At 38.1% G+C, this 19,264-nt stretch overlaps 1 protein-coding gene and 1 pseudogene across 2 annotated transcripts; both read right to left on the bottom strand.

Annotated features, from left to right (window-relative positions):
• Nucleotides 1-11,361: 11,361 nt before the first annotated feature.
• On the bottom strand, nucleotides 11,362-12,380 carry LOC146936183 (uncharacterized; annotated as a pseudogene). The gene is made up of 2 exons (XR_015033138.1): nucleotides 11,745-12,380; nucleotides 11,362-11,655 (listed from the first exon to the last, which is right to left on the bottom strand). The product of XR_015033138.1 is annotated as an uncharacterized LOC146936183 (transcript).
• A 2,829-nt stretch (nucleotides 12,381-15,209) lies between these two features.
• Nucleotides 15,210-18,898, bottom strand: LOC146936182 (uncharacterized). The gene is made up of 3 exons (XM_085749155.1): nucleotides 18,866-18,898; nucleotides 18,119-18,362; nucleotides 15,210-16,525 (listed from the first exon to the last, which is right to left on the bottom strand). The coding sequence occupies exons 1-3, from the start codon at nucleotides 18,896-18,898 to the stop codon at nucleotides 15,210-15,212; spliced, it is 1,593 nt and encodes a 530-aa protein (XP_085605281.1).
• Nucleotides 18,899-19,264: the final 366 nt, after the last annotated feature.

The raw sequence follows: 19,264 nt of genomic DNA, 5'->3' as shown, positions 1-19,264 counted from the left end.
TGATTTCTGAGATAGGGCTTTAAGAGAGTCCCTGTTTGGCCTCAGACGGGTGTTGAACTCATATTGACCTTCAAAAGCAGCAGCGAGTTCCTCAAAAGTATGGATATTGTCTTTGCTCAAACTAGTGTACCAATCTGCTGCATCATCTGTCAAGCTACTCTGGAAGCAATGGATCATCAGTGCATCATTGTCGGCGTAGTTAGCCATCTTTCGGACATACCGGATAACATGGTTATGTGGGCAAGAAGTCCCATTGTACTTGTCAAATTCTGGCTCTTTGAATTTCTTAGGAACCTCAAATCGGGATACCAAGCATAGATCACGAGCTTTAGCAGGAGCACCATTGCTTCCCCGGCTAGCCTTGACCTCACGGAGTTCTCCAGCCAACTCCCTTAACTGTCTCTTCATAGCTTCCATTGCGGGATCTTGTCTACGCGGAGTGTCAACATCAATCACCTGTTGCACAGTGTGTACAATGGGGTCGGTAACAACAGTAGTCACCTGAGGCATAGCAGTAGACACAGAAATCTGTCCTTGACCAGCAAAACCAGAGACACCAGCAGCAGTATTAGGAGAGTAGTAAGCTGAGAGGCCATAAGGACGGCCGTTGGGCATAACAAAACGAGCATCAGTAGCCACAGTAGACAGTGGGATAGAGGGAATCACCTCAGCAGTAACTGGGATAGAAGTGGCTGGTTGTTCCTGTGCAGCCATCATAGCGGACATAGCATCATGAGCCTTAGCCAAATCTTCTTTCATAGCAGCCAATTCGGCACGGAGCTGAGCATTTTCTTCTTCAAAGTTAGCCATCATCCTTCTCCTGTGAAATCTTGTTTGATGAACTCTATCTGGCTGGTAGACTGTGCGAACACGAGCCACTTTTCAGACTGCGGCGGACAAAACCAGGAGGCAATGAGCACGAGAGAAGTTTTTTGTGACCAATGAATGCATATGATGCATGAAATGTGTAAATGCATGCGAAAAGACTCTTTTTTGTGTTATCGAAAGGTTTTTAGACAGATTAGAAACTTGTAAACATTACTAACAACAATTAACATAAACGGGAAACAAACAACCAAGACAATTCCGACATAAACAAATGGAAATAACAACAGGAAATGGAGGTCCTCAAGCATAGGAAGTGGAAGCGTCGTCCTCAGACTCAGACTCATAGCTGCAGTATCGTGCATAGAAGTCACGGGCGCCCCTAGCTCTCTTGGAGTCCCTCATAAGCAACATATCTTTCTCTTCAATCTCTCTCCTAGCCTTAGCTAACTCTTTCTTCAGTGTCAAGACCTCATGAGTTTGCTGCTCATCCTTTCCATCCAAAGTCATGATCAAGTTCTCAGCCTCCTAGTATCTAGCCCTCCACTGATGCTTCTCCCGACTCTCCATAGCTAGATGCTCCTGATACATCTCCTGGGTAGGTGGGAGTAGAGGCAAAGGCATGGTAGGAACAGATGCAGACACATATCTCATAGAGGGGTAAGGCATACCAATCTCTTCAGCTTGGTTTATCACCCACTGTGTATAAGCCTCATGAGCAATACCGGACCTTACACCCATATGCTTCACCTCTTTCTTCCGAAGTTTAGACCAAGCTTCCATGAAATCCTCTCTAATTCCCGTGGGAGCACTGGAGTAGTGAAAGAAGTAAGGAGCTGTAGCAAGATTGATGGGCTTATCTTTCATCGGGAAACCAAATTGTCGCAAAGCGAGCTCCGGGTTGTAGTTGATTCCACCCCGGGTACCAAGAAGAGGTACATTAAGAAACTTTCCACCGCCAAAGATAATTTCCTTAACCCTAGAAGCGGGAGTGAGCCAAACCACTTCATTAGGAGTGAGAGCCATAATCCTCTGTGAAATAGAACAATTCCTCGGATTGTCGTGGAAAGACTGCGGAAGGTGCGAAATAAACCACCTATAGAGGAGAGGCACACAACAAAGAATGTATCCACGACCTTTGTCAGAACGATCGTGAATAGCATGGTATGTGTCAGCTAGCAAAGTAGGAACCGGATTCTTGGAGTGGAAGATCATAATAGCATTCATGTCCACGAAGCCATCAAGATTCGGAAAGAGAATAAGCCCATAGATGAGAAGTGCAAGAATAGCCTCGAGAGTGTCCTGACAAGTGGTATTGAGGTTGGCTTTCCCAAGAAGATACTCTGAAGTGAACCCTCGGATGCGTGCCTTAGTGACAAGATTCTTGGAGACATCGGTGGTCTTGAGATAGAGATCTTTAGCAATAACCAATGGAGTAGGAGGATTTTCAGGTCCTGAGAAAGGTATCCCCTTAGCAATAGATAAACCCATCAAGGAAGAATAAGCCTCTAGAGTAGGCACCAACTGAAAGTCTGGGAAAGTGAAGCACCGATACCCCCGATCATAGAATTGCACTAGAGTGTGCACAAGCTTCTCATCCACATTAGTATGGAGAATAGGAAGTAACGCCCCGTAACGACGTCGGAAACCAGTCGGATCCTCAACCTTGAGTGCCAAATCTCTCAAACTAGCCAAATCCACTTCCTTGAACTTGTAGGACTTAGTCATCTTCATTCCTACAATGTTTACAAATTCAATTTGTCTAAGCCTTTCGATAACAATGCATGGAAAAAGTTTATGCATGTATGCATGTATGCATGAATGCATGATTATGTTCAAGTTCGGAGAAAACATGGTGGGTTGAAGTTCAAAGTCGAGGAGTCATGGGTGGACACGGTGTCCGGTGAAACTAAGGCTTTAGGAAATAGTAACCGGGTTCTAAAAAGGTTCCCAAGTTGCAACCTCTCCGACGTATATCACGGTGTCACGAGACAAGCACTCGCTCCATGATTATCCGCGGAAGGTCTAACTCGAGTGTAGTATCGCGTGACGACTAAAACTCGAGACAACACTCGGTTTAGCCTCCGCACTACGTCCTAGAAAATGGCCATGGATGGGTTTGGTTATCTACGGTTCATAGCGTCATAGAACAATTAGAAGTAAAGTGCCTAAACGCGACAACACGCGCCGACAACATCACCCCCAAAATGCCTCAGCTATGTGGGATTGATCGCATAATCCAAAACACGAGGCAACCCCCGGAATGAATTGTCGATTATATCCCTCCTAAATCCTAAGTTCACTCAGCCCGGGTGCAGGACTTTTGATATTCTCACCCCACACGTTTGCAAGAAATTAAACATTTATTCAAATAGGAAAGCAAGTAAAAGAAACAAGTAAAAATACAAGCGCAAGCGTGGAAATAAAGACTAGGCGTAACTCTCAAATCTCCCCAGTGAAGTCGCCAGCTGTTTTATCTTGGTTTTTGGGTGTCAAACATTGATTACGTTTGAACCTTTTAAACCGGTGATATCTTATTTTTTCTTGGGAAGGGAAAAAGTAAGCAAAACCCTTGAGAATCGAGGTTCGGGAGTTGTTTTCGCTACGGGAAGGTGTTAGGCACCCATAACGACTATAGTATCCTATAGGAACCATCTTTAATTTCTACGCGCGCGCTCTATTTTTAAATGCTATTTGAAAATGTTATTTACACCTAAAGTTTGCTAAGTGAAGAATTGGAGGGAGAAGAATGTTTTTGGATTTTTATTTTAGTTGAATTGAAGGAATTTTGTTCCTTGCCTACGTACCCGATTAAGGGATCAAATCCACCGTAGTTCTCTTCCAAAAATGTTTTTTTTGTTTTTGTTGGTTGATTTTAAGTTTGAAAATGGAATTTGAAGAATAGAAAGAGGCCTCAAGGGCATGAGATTGGGAAATTGTGAGGTTGAATTAGTCATTTGCAAAATGTGGTCTAAGTTTGATTATTTTCATTGAAATTTGATTAAGAAAATGAAAAAGAAAATACAATGGGATTTTGGATCCCAAGGTTTATTTGGAAAATGGTTTGAGTGAAGTTTGTTCATATTTTTTGGAAAATTGATTTTTTCTAAGTATAAAGCCTAAACATTCATCTAAACATACAATCCTAGACATACATCTAAACATGCATATTCTAACTATATCTAAGGTGATGTGTGTGCATGTGTCGGTGCTTGTGTCGGTGTACATCATTAGAGTCCATTGTCCTTTACATCATACCCTAGATACATTCTATGGCCTCTTTGCCAAGAAATTAAAAGTGCATAAAGGGAAATATTACAAAACTCCTAAGTGTTTACATTCTAACTTTGGTACAAATTAAATTGCAAGAAAAAATAGGGATGAATATGGGATGAAATGGAGATGCTTATGAAATGATGAAACATGAAATGAAAGGAGTTAGTAGCACATGACAATATCAAAGGAAATAAAGCAAGAGAAACACTAGAACATAAAGGATAGAAAATGAGTGCAAACATGGCTAAAATTTGTTCATAGAATGCAAGAACCATATGATCTATAATTCTCACATTCCAATACATTCTTACAGGTTTAGAAACAAGTCTTGGAATGGGAATTAAGGCCACATGATTTACTTGGCATTTTAAAACAAATTTTAAGCATATTTACATTATTTAACTACACAACTAACTTGTAAGCTAAGTAACTAATCAAGATTCATACTCATGCATCAATATCAAACACAAACAGTGGCTAAACTCTATGGAATCAAATGGATAGGTCACAATTATTCACCAAGCAATTGGAATTAAAATCAAACAAACTTTCATTTATTTTTAGCACAAAACACCACAAAATATTAGGAAAATTAACCACATTATGTTTACCAATTTTTTTCATGTAAAATTAACACTAAAAGGTCACAAAATTATCAAGAAACACTCATGACTTTCTTTGGAATTTTTTTTTTAAAGAATTTTGATCACAAAAACATGGAAAATTTTCACAAGTTTTAACAAATGTAATAAACCATTGAAAAAATGCTACTTATTTTTTATCCAAATTCAACACATAACAACATCACAAGAAAGTCAAGAAATTAGTCAAAAACACATGAAAAATTAATTGGAATTTTTAACTAAGTTTTTGAGCATGAAGGTGTGTAAATAGCAAGGAGTAGGGTTGAAATAGCAAGAAAAATGCCAGGGAATGAGATCCACAGGCCAAACTGACCCAGGCCCAAAGGAGACGGATCTGGTGAAGGCACAAGGACCGTTGGATCGATCCAATTGGGTTGGATCCAAGATCCAACGCTCAAGCATGCGCCAACACACAGATCCACACATCAGGCCAAAGGAGAGTTCACAGTAGCCGTCAGATCAAAGATCTGACGGCTCACACAGAAGAGGAGCATGGTAAACGTAACATACACGCACACAGGATCAGGCATGGCATATATAAGCAAAAATGTGAAAGGAAACCTCACAACTCTCACATGCTTCTCTCTCTACAATGTTCTTAGAGAGAGAGAGAGTCTGCAGACTCTCTCTTCTCCGACCTAGCACCGGTCATCTTCTCCAACTTTCCGACGCGGTGGCCGGCGGTGGCGCCGCCGCGTCGGAACCCTAAACGGAAACCTGAACACATATTCTTGACGCTCATGACCTCCTCTCTTCGATTCTGAGGCTCGTTTCTCAAAGAAACTCACGAATCAAAGTAGATCGGACTTTTATTTCACGGTTCTGATGCTTCTTTTTGTTAACTCTTCTTCTTTTTCTCTTATTCGAAAGGTTCTTGCAAGAAAACTCTTAAAATGCTCCGATCTACTTTGATTCGTAGCCACAGTATGTACGAAGCTAATGTTCAGGATTTTCGAAAGAAAATGTGAAGAGGAAAGGAAAAAGAGTTCGATACCTGTGTTTTTGGACTGGTGATGTGACGAACGAAGAAGATTGTGAATTCTTCGATTGTTCTTCTTCTGGTGAACTTCGTATCCTTTCTCTTTTTCTGCTACGGCTTCGAATTCGAACTTTTTCCCTCTTCTTCTTCAAATCCTTCGTGATCACGAAGATTTCGTCGTTATTGATGAGTCTTCGTTGGAATTGCGAAGGTAAGCTTGGTGATGACGATTCTTTGGAATCTCTGAAAGCTTCTTCCTCTTCTTTGCGAATTCGTCTTGTTTTTTGTGAAATTGATGAGGAATTCTGTGTTGTGTGATGTTTTTGGTTCGGTTATGGCTTGGATTTGATGAGGATTGATGAATTTGGTGATAACCGAATTCGGTTAGGGTTTGAAGATGATGAATTTGTTCATCATGTTCTTGAGCTTTTTCTGGATTTTTGTGGTGTTTGATTCGTTTTTGTGGAGAGAGAGAGAGTGAGAAGTGTTTTTTGATGAGTTGTTGAAATCTGAATGGCATGGCAATGATTGGAGCCTTTTATAGGCTGCCAAGTGTATTACTGGACCAATGCAAAAACGCCACCTGGACATGGACTTTGTAACAAACTCTTGGGACTTTTCTGCAAAATACAACAAATGAAGGACCAAACTGCAAAAACAATAAAGGACTTTAAAAGGACTGAAATGTAATTGACCAAGAATAAAAGGACTAAAATACAAAATGACACAAAGGACTTAAAAAGTAATTAATAATAAAATTTGGTAAAAAACGTAATTTGGAAATAACGTAAAGTGAAACGATTAAAATTGACAAAACGGACTAAAATGAACCAATGGCCAAAATGAGGTACTTTAAAGTAACCTCTCTCTGCCGAAATTTCGTGTGAAATGACCAAAATGCCCCTGGGGCTAAAACGACTGAAAATGACTCAGATGCAAATTTAAAAATGGGTTTTTAACAAGGATTCAGAGCAAGACCTTATACAAACAAAGTTAACAGACTCAGAGACAATTTTTAAGATTTAAACAGGGTTTTAACATGTAAAAAGACCAAAATGCCCCTAGGGGCAAAACTGACTTAAAATGACTTCAAATGCAATTTTTGAACTGGACTTTGACATAGAATGAAACAGAGAGTTATTCCAACTACTTGAAAGGACTCAAACAAAATTTTGAAAGATTGAAAGAAATCTTGACATAGGAAAAGACTAAAATACCCTTCTGTTGTGAATTTTGCAAACAATACTGAAATAAAATGCAGAGAAAGATGCAATTGATCAGAGATATATCAAATGGCCTGAATTGCAAGATAAGATGAATTGAGTTAGTATTTTTAGGTCCAAAATTAGGGTATAACAATTATGTTATTTGTAAACACCATTATGAGTAGATAAATCCATTTGAGATTAGGTCTAAGATGATTCTTTGTAACCCTGATTGAAACATGATGCTGTGAAACTCTATTTATTGTGAATGATAATCTAGTCTTTATTCAATTCAATTGTTCTTAATGCTTTTTATATCCTGATCAAATATAAAGATGATTTAGTGAGAATGAATGACTACTGACCATAGCTTTCTACTTAAACCTAATTGAATTGTTCTAATAAACATGGTTAGTCTAGGAATGGATAATCGTTTGTTAGTGATATTAGGTTAACATGCTTAAACCTTCAAGGATTATTAGACCACCTACGGAATTAAGGGCTGTAGTTTGAGAAGATGGTCCTAACTCAAGGGATTGATTAAAACTATTATGTTAACTATCGTGGGACTAGAAAATCATTCATGAGAATAGGTGCAGTATACCAATTAGGGGAACATAGATGATTCGAAAGACCTAAACTCATCTCTCTCTTATTCTTAAAAACCAACTTTATTTTCTGTCATCACTTTTATGAAATCAAACCAATCAACAGCCTAGTGGCAAATCAATATAACTTTTACACATCCTAAGTTCAAACGTGATTCAATTATTGAGATTAAAAACAGTCCTCGTGGGATCGATATTTTAACTACTTCGATAGTATTTGGTGCACTTGCCAAACATCTATCAAGTTTTTGGCGCGGCCTGTTGCAAGGAAAGTCCTTCCTAGAATGAGTGGCATGTCTTCATCTTCAGCCATGTCCAAGATCACAATATCTTCAGCCATGTCCAAGATCACAATATCTGTTGGAAATACTATCTCAATAACCTTAACTAGCACATCTTCAAGCATTTTTTTCTCCCTCTATTTTTTTCTTCCTTTCATTTTCAACTACTCCTTGCTAACTTTCCTATCTATTGTTTTGAAATAACCGATGTGGGACTAAGATGTTGGTTTATAAGCTTAAACTAAGGGAGTACTATGTTACGACATTTTAGCATTCATTCAAAATAATAACCCACTTCTAAATTTCAATATATACAAAATTTCAATATATATAATCGAGTCAACTCATGAAACAACCGAGTCGAACTATATACAGATCAAGTTTAGCTCATTTATTTAACGAATATAATTTTCAGCTCAAGTACAACTCATTTGTTTCATGAACCACGTTCAACGAGTTAATTGTCGAATCGAGTTCCAAACTATTATCGAGTTGGTTCGGTTCATTGCCAGCCCTAGCTAAAAGCTTAAGGATAAGAACAACAAATTAATAAAACCAATAAATATTAGCATTATTAAAAACTGTAAATATTATTGTACTAGTTTCTTCTCTTCCCATACTCAAAAAGAAATATACTTTCTCCATTTTAGCAACAACCAAGGATGTTGGTTCTCAATATCCATGTCTCTTCTCAAACTCGTGCATCATCTCGTCGAGTTTTTATCCCACTCTGTTTTTGCTGAAGCTTTCTCCTTCATTGTGATATATTCATACACTAGAATAGGTTTCTAGTTTCTACCACTTTTATTTTGCTTTGTACTGCAATATGATTCTTCTTCTTCTTCTGTTAACCATCTAAGTCCAAACATGATGTTCATATTTTTTTTTAAAAGCTTCAACCCGTAGCCACCCAACCGAGATACCCGTAAACTGTTTTACCTGAAACCCGATGCTCAGCCCTAAGGTTGCGTTGCGATTGAATCGATTTTGAGGCATAAACTCGTTTCGATTTTGGATGACTATAGTTTAAAAAATGTGATCCGATCCAATTTAATGTGGACACAGTAAATTAATCTTTTTGATACAAAATTTATCGTATGACATATTAAAAATTATTATTACAAAATGACAATATTGTGTTTGAAATTAAATAGGGAGTTGTTTTTTCTTCATAATCATGGAGGAACTTGAAAATTGTCTTGTTGGAGAATTTTGCAGGGCTTAGATAAATTATTTTAATCCAATTCATGTTATAATACATTTTAGAAAAAAATATATGTGATAAACATTCATTTATCATTTTCTAAAAAAACACTCAAAATATACAAAAAGAAAAAAAATCTCTATTTTTTTCTTCCAAAAGCCCTTCCTTCCATTCCTCTCTAAACTCAGAAAGAGTGTCTTAGAAATTCAAAATAATTTTGCAATAATATTTGGCTGGTTCATATAGGCTTTAATCTGTACAAGTATATAAGCCGTCGAATATTAAGCACAAGAGACAAGACCATGACGGATTTCAGCCTTTAGAAGAAGACATAAACAGAACTAAGAAGTTAAAATAGAGAAATAAGAATACAATAGGTCTAGTTCATTGAAATCACTACATGGCAAAAATGTAGTCATGTAGAACATAATAGTCGAAAACCAAAATTGTCATTGTACCCATTTTGATAATATTAGTACATACAAGATAAGAAAAAGACAAACTACTCTTTCGGATCCCATATAATGTTTCTCAGAAAATCACTTGCCAATACCAGTTTTGATTGCAGAGAAGCAACAATCAGATTGGGTACCTACAAAAAAAAAAAAAATATCGATTAAACAATTTATCACTAAAATATTTAGAAAATGAAAGAGCAAAATATATATTTTTTATAACACAGAAGAATCCATAAATAAGGCTTAAGGGAAATTATCACAAGTGATTGATTGAGTTCAAGGTTAATGATATTCACCGAAAGACCCAAGTTCAATTTCTGGTAGAATAATTTATTGTCAAACTTTATTTACCTCCCAACCAAATTTCGATATACTAGAACCTTTGCCCAAAATTAACACAAACGAGTTTGAATTGTGTCACATTTCAAGTAAAAATTAAAAAACAAAATTAGAGCACATGTCCCTTGTTCCTTCAAAAAAAAAATGTCCTGAGTATGAAGTTTCTAAGTTTTCAAAAAAGAAGTTTGTTATAAGACTCATATTCTGTCTCCAAAAAAGAGCATTTTCTAAATAAAGCTATAATACTATTCAAGGAAAACCATTCACAAACTCGTAAAAACAAGTCACAAAAACTACCCTTATTTGTATATACACAAAAATACATTAGGACAAGTTAATCTACCTCATCCATCCCAAATTCAACCACCATTTCTTGCAAGTTATTGAGTTGTTTGAAATTGAACTTTTTTAGTAGCGTAATAGTTGAAATTGGTGAGAAAGGATGGATAACTAAATCATCCATCAATATGAAAGTTACATTTTGATCTTTCACAGCAACATGACGTGTTTCGTCCCGGTTCATATGTCGTGAGCATTGATCACACGATGTAATACCATAAGTGCATCCATTTGGACACATGTAAAACGAGGTTCCTAGATTGTGATCATTTGGAATTGTTGGATCAAAGAACATAATTCTGGTTGAGGTTTTGGACAGTAGTACTAGTATGATATAGATTTTCTAAGCTGCCAAACAAATGCATGTCATTGTTAATAAAAAGCGAAGCACGAATAATACTTAGACCATCAAAACGAATACAAAGTATAAGGAGTACTTAAATGTTTCAAGTAAGGGTCGTGGACCCTAATGATGTCAATTACTACAACCTTTGGTCACTATTATAAAAAAAAAGAAGTAATTTAGGGATTTACAAAATTAGTTAAGTGCAATTTTTTTTTATGCATGTTACTAAAGTATCTTGTTGATATTTAATGAAAAAACTGAATAACCTTGTTGTAGTTGTGACAAACATTTGAGATTTTTTTTTTTATTTTTTTTTTACTTCTGATAGTAACCAGGTTTACAAGTTAATGGAGTAAAATGAAACCAGTTTAAAATGAAGGGATGTCTATATTGTCTATATTATTTAACTTAATTGAATATAATACCCAAATAAGACATTCATCTAAAGTAGGATAGAAGAGAATTGAAACTATGCAAAAGAGGTTATGCTAACAAATGTTCTATTTTTAAAGTTTCAATGCAGTGAATGTAAAATTCCAAAGATAAAGTTTATTTTCCAAAGAACAAAGGGAGAAATAAGGGAAAAAATATCATAGATCAAACGTGAGTTTAAAGTGCAATTTTGATCCAAATCCATATGTTTGGTTTTCTATTTCTTTGATGTGATTTTAACTCCAAACATGCGTTTATTTGAAGCAGGCAAGGGTAGCTTTTGCGTCAATAAGAATTGATTATGTGATGTGACTGGTATTTTTGATGTATGGAATGGATCATCCTATACCAATAACATATTTCAAAAGTCATGGTTTGTGAGAATACACCATGGTTTGTGAGTATGTTTATGGAACTCAAGTTACTTACTATAAGTTGGTGATAATTTATAATTCAAGTCTGAATTGAAGATAGAACAAGATTAGGATGATAGATCATCGAGTTTTTATTCAAACGAAGTAGAAAGCATCACAAGCAAATGTAGCATCATAAACTACAAAACAAAAACAAAACTAAAATCCGCATTATTTTATCTTAACATTTTGAAGATGAATCAAAAGATCCGTCTTGTTCTTCCTCTCATATCAATTTTCCTTCTTGAGAAAAACACTTGTCAAGACCATCTTGGATTGCAGAGAAGCCTTCAGCAACTTGATTCCCTGTAACCAAAAAAGCATATAAATCTAAAAATACAAATCAGAAATTTTAGAAAAGACTAAGTTTGTTTACACATTGTATATACACTTACCTCATCCATCCCCATCTCAACCACTTTTTCTTGCAGAGTACCAATCTCTTTCACATTGAACTTGTTGAGCAGTGTGATGCTAGATATGGTTGACATGGGTTGAATGACCAAATCATCCAAAACCATGAAAGTTATAACGTCTTTCACAAACCCACTCTTAATATTGGTGGAAGCTTTATTTTCAGCAACCTTCTTATTTCCGACATAACGTACTTCATTGTTCATAGTATAGCCGCAGCCACATCGAGTTTTGTTATCATACGTCACCTGAAAACTACATCTATTAGTGCACATCTATAACTTAGTTCCTTCGTCGTCATTGGTATCATTCTGAGTAAGGAAGCCAGAGATTTCAGTTGACGAACTTTAAGCTCTTGGGTTTAAGAGAACATCCTTAGTTTGGTCGTGTAGCATGTAATTTTGATTGAGGTTTTCAACACTCTTATACAGATTTCCTAAGCTACCAACCATGCCATTGGCGCTTAGCAGCTTCACAACAGTGCCGATTGGCAAACATAGCAAGTTGAAAAGAAAGTCTACGACAGCTTTTGAAGCTTCAGCAAAGAGACCTTTCTCATTCTTTGTGTCGATAAGAAGCTTCATGGAGACTTTGGTGGAAGTGGAAGAAGAAGCCATGTTATTGAAAGGTAGGTTTTACATATGAAGCAATAGGAGAGGCTATTCATTTATATTCAATTTCAAAGAGTTCAGCATAATTGCATGTAAGATAATGGAATGCTTGTCTTTCTCATTACTGAATATTATGTATATATACAAGTGTAGGGCAACTATCTAATTATGTTACAGCATAATTACAGGGAAATCATAAAGACTAATTATGGCAAATATTCTATTCTATCACACCCCCGCAGTCGAAGCGGGAGGTTCACGGACGCTTAAACTGGTCCGAAAATCATCAAACAGAATATGAGGGAGCCCTTTTGTGAAGATGTCTGCAATCTGATGTCTAGAGGGAACATGAAGTACGCGTGCCTGACCACGAGCTACTTTTTCCCGAACAAAATGAATGTCCATCTTAATATGTTTGGTACGTTGATGCTGCACAGGATTACCAGATAGATAGATGACACTAACATTGTCACAATATACCAGAGTGGCATGAGGAATAGGAAAATGGAGCTCTAGAAGAAGGTTGCAGATCCAACAGGATTCAGAGACAACATTTGCAACACCTCTATATTCAGCTTCAGCACTAGAACGAGAGAGAGTAGGCTGCCTTTTGGAAGACCAAGAGATAAGATTGTCACCGAGAAAAACACAGACCCAGATGTGGAGCGTCTAGTATCAGGACATCCACCCCAATCAGCATTGGTGTAAGAGATCAGCTTAGGAATAGGGGACGGTGGTAAATGTAGACCAAGGTGTATGGTACCCTGTACATAACAAAGAATGCGCTTAAGAGCAATCATGTGTTCTGTGCTGGGTGCATGCATGTGAAGACAAATTTGTTGAACTGCATAGGAGATGTCAGGTCTAGTGAACGTGAGGTATTGTAAGGCTCCTGCAAGACTGCGATATAAAGAATGATCCTCATAAGGTGTGCCAGAGGAGGTGTGAGTTTCTGTTTGGTATCCGCAGGTGTGGCAGACGGTTTACAGGATGTCATGCCAGCACGCTCGATGATCTTAGAAGCATAGGTGCTTTGACTAAGAAAAAGTCCATCAGGATGACGAGATACATCAATACCCAAAAAATAACTCAGGGGGCCTAAGTCCTTCATCGCGAATTCAGATGCTAAGAGTGACATAATTGACTTACGAAGGGCATGAGTAGAGGTGATAAGTATGATGTCATCCATATAAAGAAGAATGTAGGCCATGTCAGACTGTTGTCGATATATGAAGAGAGAGTGGTCTGATGTGCTATGTTGGAAACCAATGGTGGACACATAGTCAGCAAAGCGTTGGTACCATGCTCTGGGCGCTTGCTTGAGACCGTAAAGTGACTTCTTCAAGCGACACACATAATCTGGAAGATGAAAATCACGGAAACCCAATGGCTGATGCATGTAAACAGTCTCATTAAGATCACCACGTAAAAAGGCATTCTGGACATCCAGTTGGTGAATTGGCCAGGATTTAGAGAGAGCAATGGTGAGCACTGTTCTGATGGTAGCAGGTTTAACCACCGGGCTGAAAGTCTCATCACAATCCACACCTGCAACCTGTGACCTGCCATCACCTACAAGACGAGCCTTATATCGCTCAAATGAGCCATCAGAATTTTTCTTATGTCTAAAAATCCACATACATCGAATAAGATTAGCATCGCAAGGACGAGGAACTAAATCCCATGTCTTATTTCTAATAAGTGCATCAAATTCAGATTGCATTGCGGATTTCCAATTCGGATCGGATAAGGCTAGTCTGGGGTTTTTAGGTATGGGAGAGATGGTGTGGTCAGAGTGAGAGATTGATAAGTTAAAAATCTTGCGAGGTTTTACAATGCCTTTCATGCTACGGGTAGTGATGGTTCGTGTAGGTGGAGGTGGATGTGGTTGGATTGGTGATGGTGGGGTAGAGGAAGGTGTAGCAGACGAGCTGGTCAGAGAGGCAGTATATGGGGACTGTTGGTTTATTGATGAGGTAGGTTGATCAATTGTGGTTGTTGGTGTTGATTGGTTGTGTGTGACAGGTGGTAATATTTGATTTTGACATTGGTGTATAAGGTAAGGGTGTAGGTCATTATCTAGGAAGTGATAAGAGTTCGGCGCGGGGGAATGCATCTTGGTAAAGGGAAATTGAGTTTCATCAAAGATAACATGCCTCGAAATTATTAATTTTCTGTTTGACAAATCATAACACTTGTAACCTCTATGATTTAAGGGATAACCCAAGAAGACACTCGGAGTAGAGCGGGGTTGTAACTTATGAATGGTGGATGACGGGAATAAAGGATAACATAGACAACCAAAAGCTCGTAGATGTGTGTAAGTGGGGTCACGGTGATATAAGAGTTGTGTTGGTGACTGATTTTTAAGTGTTTTACATGGAAGTATGTTTAACAGATAAGTTGCCATGTGAAGAGCATGATGCCAAAATGACGGGGGGAACAGAAGAATGAGCTAGCATAGTGCGTATCATATTATTAATGGTTCTTATTTTTCGTTCCGCTTCCCATTGCGAGGATGTGTGGGGACAAGAGAAACGAAAAACAAGGCCATGATCAATGCAATATTTTTGAAAAAGCTCATTGTTATATTCACCGCCATTGTCACATTGAAATGTTTTGACTTTTTGCAAAAATTGAGTTTGAATGAGTTGAGTAAGTGACTTGAACGTTTCAAACACATGAGATTTTCTGCTAATAGGAAAAGTCCACAAGAAGTTTGTAAAATCATCTAAAAATAAGACATAATATTTATGACCAACAGAACTTAAAATTGGAGACGTCTATAAATCACTATGTAAAATGTCAAAAGGCATCAATGTCGTAGTTTGAGAATCAAAAAATGGCAACATGTTTGCCTAAAACACAAGAGTCACAGACAACAGAAGAATTAAAAGGTTCACAACATATGAACTTATTTTTGCGAAGTGAGACCGGCAAAACTGGAAGAAGTGGTAACTGGATAAAGATCTCCATGCTATCACATCTGAGAAGGGTGATCCCCGTCTGTAAATCAGAGACAGTAAAACCAAAAGGGTCAAAGGAAACAGAAACATTGTTGTCAGTGGTGAGTCGTCTCACAGAAATTAAATTTTTAATAATTTTCGAGGCATGTAGGACATGGTTAAGGTGAAGGGGTTGGTGAGATATGGTTATTTGTGTGTGTCCGGTGCCGTGAATTGGAATTCCATGGCCAATGCCAACAATAACTTTCTGATTTGAATTACTTACTGGAGAATAAGATGAGCGATTACCTTGTGATGCGGCCGTGTGAGATGTTGCGCCAGTATCCATGTACCACTGATTATCAGGAGTGTGGAGTGACATGGTGTGCATTGCTGTCTCAATGTCTGTCAGTATCTGAGATGAGGTAGAGCCTGCATACACCTGAGGACGCTGTCCTAGAATGCCTGGCTGCTTAGGAGGACCGGTAGGAAGTGTCCACTGAGACGTGGGATACGAACACGGAGGCATAATCCATGGTGGTGGAGTCCAACCCCACTGTTGCCAGGCTGGATACCGTTGTTGCTGCTGCCAAGGAGGAGCGGACCAAGGTGAGGGGGCATTAGGAGCTTCATATTGAGGTGCACTGTGGTTACCACGTCCCCCTCCACGACCCTGGTTGCCACGGTAGCGAGAACGGTTGCTGGGGCGGCGGTTGCCACGCTGAGAGGTGTCTTCAGCAGGTTTCGGTTGACTGGTGTGCATGGCAGCATGAGAGCCTGTGTTTGCCATCTTAGCCATACCGGCTTCTTCCAAAGTGAGCATGGAGCGAGCTTGATAGAATGCAGGAAGAGGATTACTCTGGTGAATCAAGGTGGCAACACTGCGGTAAGCTTCTGTAAGACCAGATATCAGTTGAAGAACCAAACGGTGATTGTTGACAGGAGAGCCAACATTTCTCAACTGGTCAGATAGCATCTTAAGACGCTGACAGTAAGCAGAGACATTGGGAAAATCCTCCATGCGAGTGTTGGAGAACTCTTGCTCAAGAGTGACAGCACGAGCATTTTGATTATCCTGAAAAATGTCCTCCAAACGATTCCATGCTTCCATTGCAGTGGAGTTGGGTTCTAGAATAGTGGTCAACAAATCAATAGAAATAATGGAATAAATCCACTGAAGGACGGTGGCATCAAGAGTGGTCCATTCACTTCAAGAAACATTACCTTTTTCCAGGGGCAAAATCCCTGAGAAAAGGACAGAATCCGTGGGAAAAGGGACGTATGTGAGGGAATTTTCCTAGGGCAAAAACACTGGCAAAACCGCTCGTCGCTAACATTTTGCCAGGGGTTACACCCCGGGGAAAAAAACGAGGGGCTAAACCCCTGGCATATGGCCTGACTTTGTCCTTGTCATAACCCTTGGCATATTCCCTCACTTTTTTCTGCAACTGTGCAGTCTGCTCTGACTGCGCTGACTGACTGATGGAAGGTCAAATCAGATCAGAAAAAACCAAGGACTTGCGAGGGGTTTAACCCCTGGTAAACAGTATATTAATTTTTTTTTAAAATGTTTTATTTATAAAACCGAATTTTTTATTAATCAATTAAATATAATTTTAAAATAATTTTAATTAATAAAAAATCGATTTTTTTTAAATTGTTTTTGAAATACAATTATTTGTTTCAAAAATCATTTTAATAAATAAAATTTATTTTAAATGATAAAAAAATTGTTTTTGAGATATAATTAATTATTTGAAAAATCATTTTTATTAATAAAATTTATGTTAAAAAATAAAGAAAAATAATTAGTTTGAATTAATAAAAGATTCTAAGGAAAAAAAAATAAAAATTACAATAGTTAAAGACACACAATATGCCAAATAAAAGTCTAATGGGTTGTACGGCCCAACACCAACAATTAAAACTAAACCCTAATTCCATCAATTATATGTGGGCAACAAAATCTCTTCTTTGTTCAAACATAGGTGCCGCTGCTCTCATCTCTTCTTCATTTTTTTTTAGTGCAAACATCATTAAAGCTAATTAACTAGCCATACAAGAAGAAGAAGAACAAGGCAGCCACAACAAGATCCACAACAATAGTTGGGCAGATAGAAAAAGTCCTACCTTGAAATAGAAAAACCACAACAACTCAACACAACCAACCTGAACAGATGCAAGGCAAATAATACAACAACCAAATCGGAAACAGCAAAGAATGAAAATAGAAAATGAACAGAGAATTAAAGAAGAAGAAAATGAGTAGATTTCACTTTATATTTTTTAAGTTTATACAACAACCAAATCTAGTATAATGTATAGATGAAATAGAGGAGTAAATTTTTTCTAAGTCTCAAACATCTAGTAATGCACAAGGTAGAGGGATATATAGGCAGAAAAAATGCCACGGCAAAACCGAGGGGTTTACCCCTGTCATGTCAGATCTGTACAACTTTTGTGCAGTTGACTAGACAACTAACTGCCAAATGCAGAGATTCTCTGCTGCTTTATGCTATGTGAGGGGCAGACCGTGTTATAAGCCCTAGTTTTTTGCTCTGTACACCTCCTGCAACTACTGTTCCTGTCAGCCAAATTTGAATCCATTTTCCCGCTCAAATTAAGCCAGGGCGTGTGGTTATTTGTGAGGGGTTAACCCCTGTCAAAATGTATGTGGTCCCGAATTCCCAAATGTCCATTTCCCAGGGATTTTCCTTCGCTTAGGCCGTGGGATATTTCCCAGGGGTTTCATGACCCTGTCAAAATCCCTGGGAAAATTTAATGTTTCTTGTAGTGATTGTTCATGTTCGGCGTCGGTAGGGGCTGGTGGTTCTTTTCCTGCAGAGGGAACAATATGATGAAGGACTCGATGCGAGCGAGCATGAATGCGGAACAATTCAGCCCATGTTCCATATTGATCTTTTTCCATCTCAAGAATAATAGGAATGTGGTTCCTAATATTGGAGACGGCAAGGGCAGTGATTTTGAACCTTTGAGCATGGTGACCTTGGGCTGGCCGGAACCACCGGTGGCAGCGGCTGTACTGGCATCGTCGGAATCATACATGATTGGCAGCAAAATCAATTAGGAACAGTAAACCTGGTGCAGAGACAAATTGAACACAAATAACAAAAACTGTCACGAACAAAATTTCGAAACAGTAATTGTCACGACACGAAGCAGAATTTTGAAACAACAAGAGTTGGGTTCCGAATCAGAGGAGCTACGACGTGGAGGAGGGAATGCACGACGTGGTGGTTTCGTTGGAAGTGTCGAAACAGTGGCCGGAGTCGCGAATAGTGATCTGAAACGCGTGGGTCGGAAGTGTCGAAACGGTGAACGAAAACGTGTGGGTCGCAGCGGCGGCGACACGAACAGGACAGATGGTGAGAGACACAATTGTCTTTGTGTTCGGCGGCGGCGGACGGTGAGAACAGAGGTCCTGTTGCGGCGAGGATTGCTTCAAGGAAGGAGAAGAAACACACGTTTCTGGTTTTGGTATTTTTTTTATTTTTTTTAGAGAGAGGGATCGATTAGGGTTGATACCATGTAAGATAATGGAATGCTTGTCTTTCTCATTACTGAATATTATGTATATATACAAGTGTAGGTCAACTATCTAATTATGTTACAGCATAATTACAGGGAAATCATTAAGACTAATTATGACAAATATTCTATTCTATCATTGCACAATAAGTTAAACGTGGGAAGAGCTATACTCCATCCGTTTTAAAATATAAGCAAAATTCACTTTTTAGGTTCATTCATTTAATGATGTATGTGGTAATGATGTATGTGGTTTATAATATGGATTACATACATCATTAAATGAATGAACCTAAAAAGTAAATTTTGCTTATATTTTGAAACGGAGGGAGTAGGAGTAACTTCCTATTAATGACTATGAGCTTGAAATGTGGAAGGCCAGCAGGCCCTTGCAAT

The sequence above is a fragment of the Medicago sativa genome, chromosome 3 (assembly GCF_051527215.1).
Source record: "Medicago sativa cultivar Bolivia chromosome 3, Bolivia_mono, whole genome shotgun sequence".
NCBI lineage: Eukaryota > Viridiplantae > Streptophyta > Magnoliopsida > Fabales > Fabaceae > Medicago > Medicago sativa.
The sequence above is the reverse complement of the archived record's forward strand: the minus strand, read 5'-3'. Positions and strand labels throughout refer to the sequence as shown.

Bases quoted from the DNA above. Each gene is read 5' to 3' on its own strand.
- LOC146936182 (XM_085749155.1), bottom strand. From the start codon at position 18,898: ATGAGAAAGACAAGCATTCCATTATCTTACATG. The intron at 18,363-18,865 runs GTATCAACCCTA...CGACGATGCCAG, and splicing joins GCATTCCATTATCTTACATG to TACAGCCGCTGCCACCGGTG. The intron at 16,526-18,118 runs AATCACTACAAG...TTTCTTGAAGTG, and splicing joins TACCGACGCCGAACATGAAC to AATGGACCACTCTTGATGCC.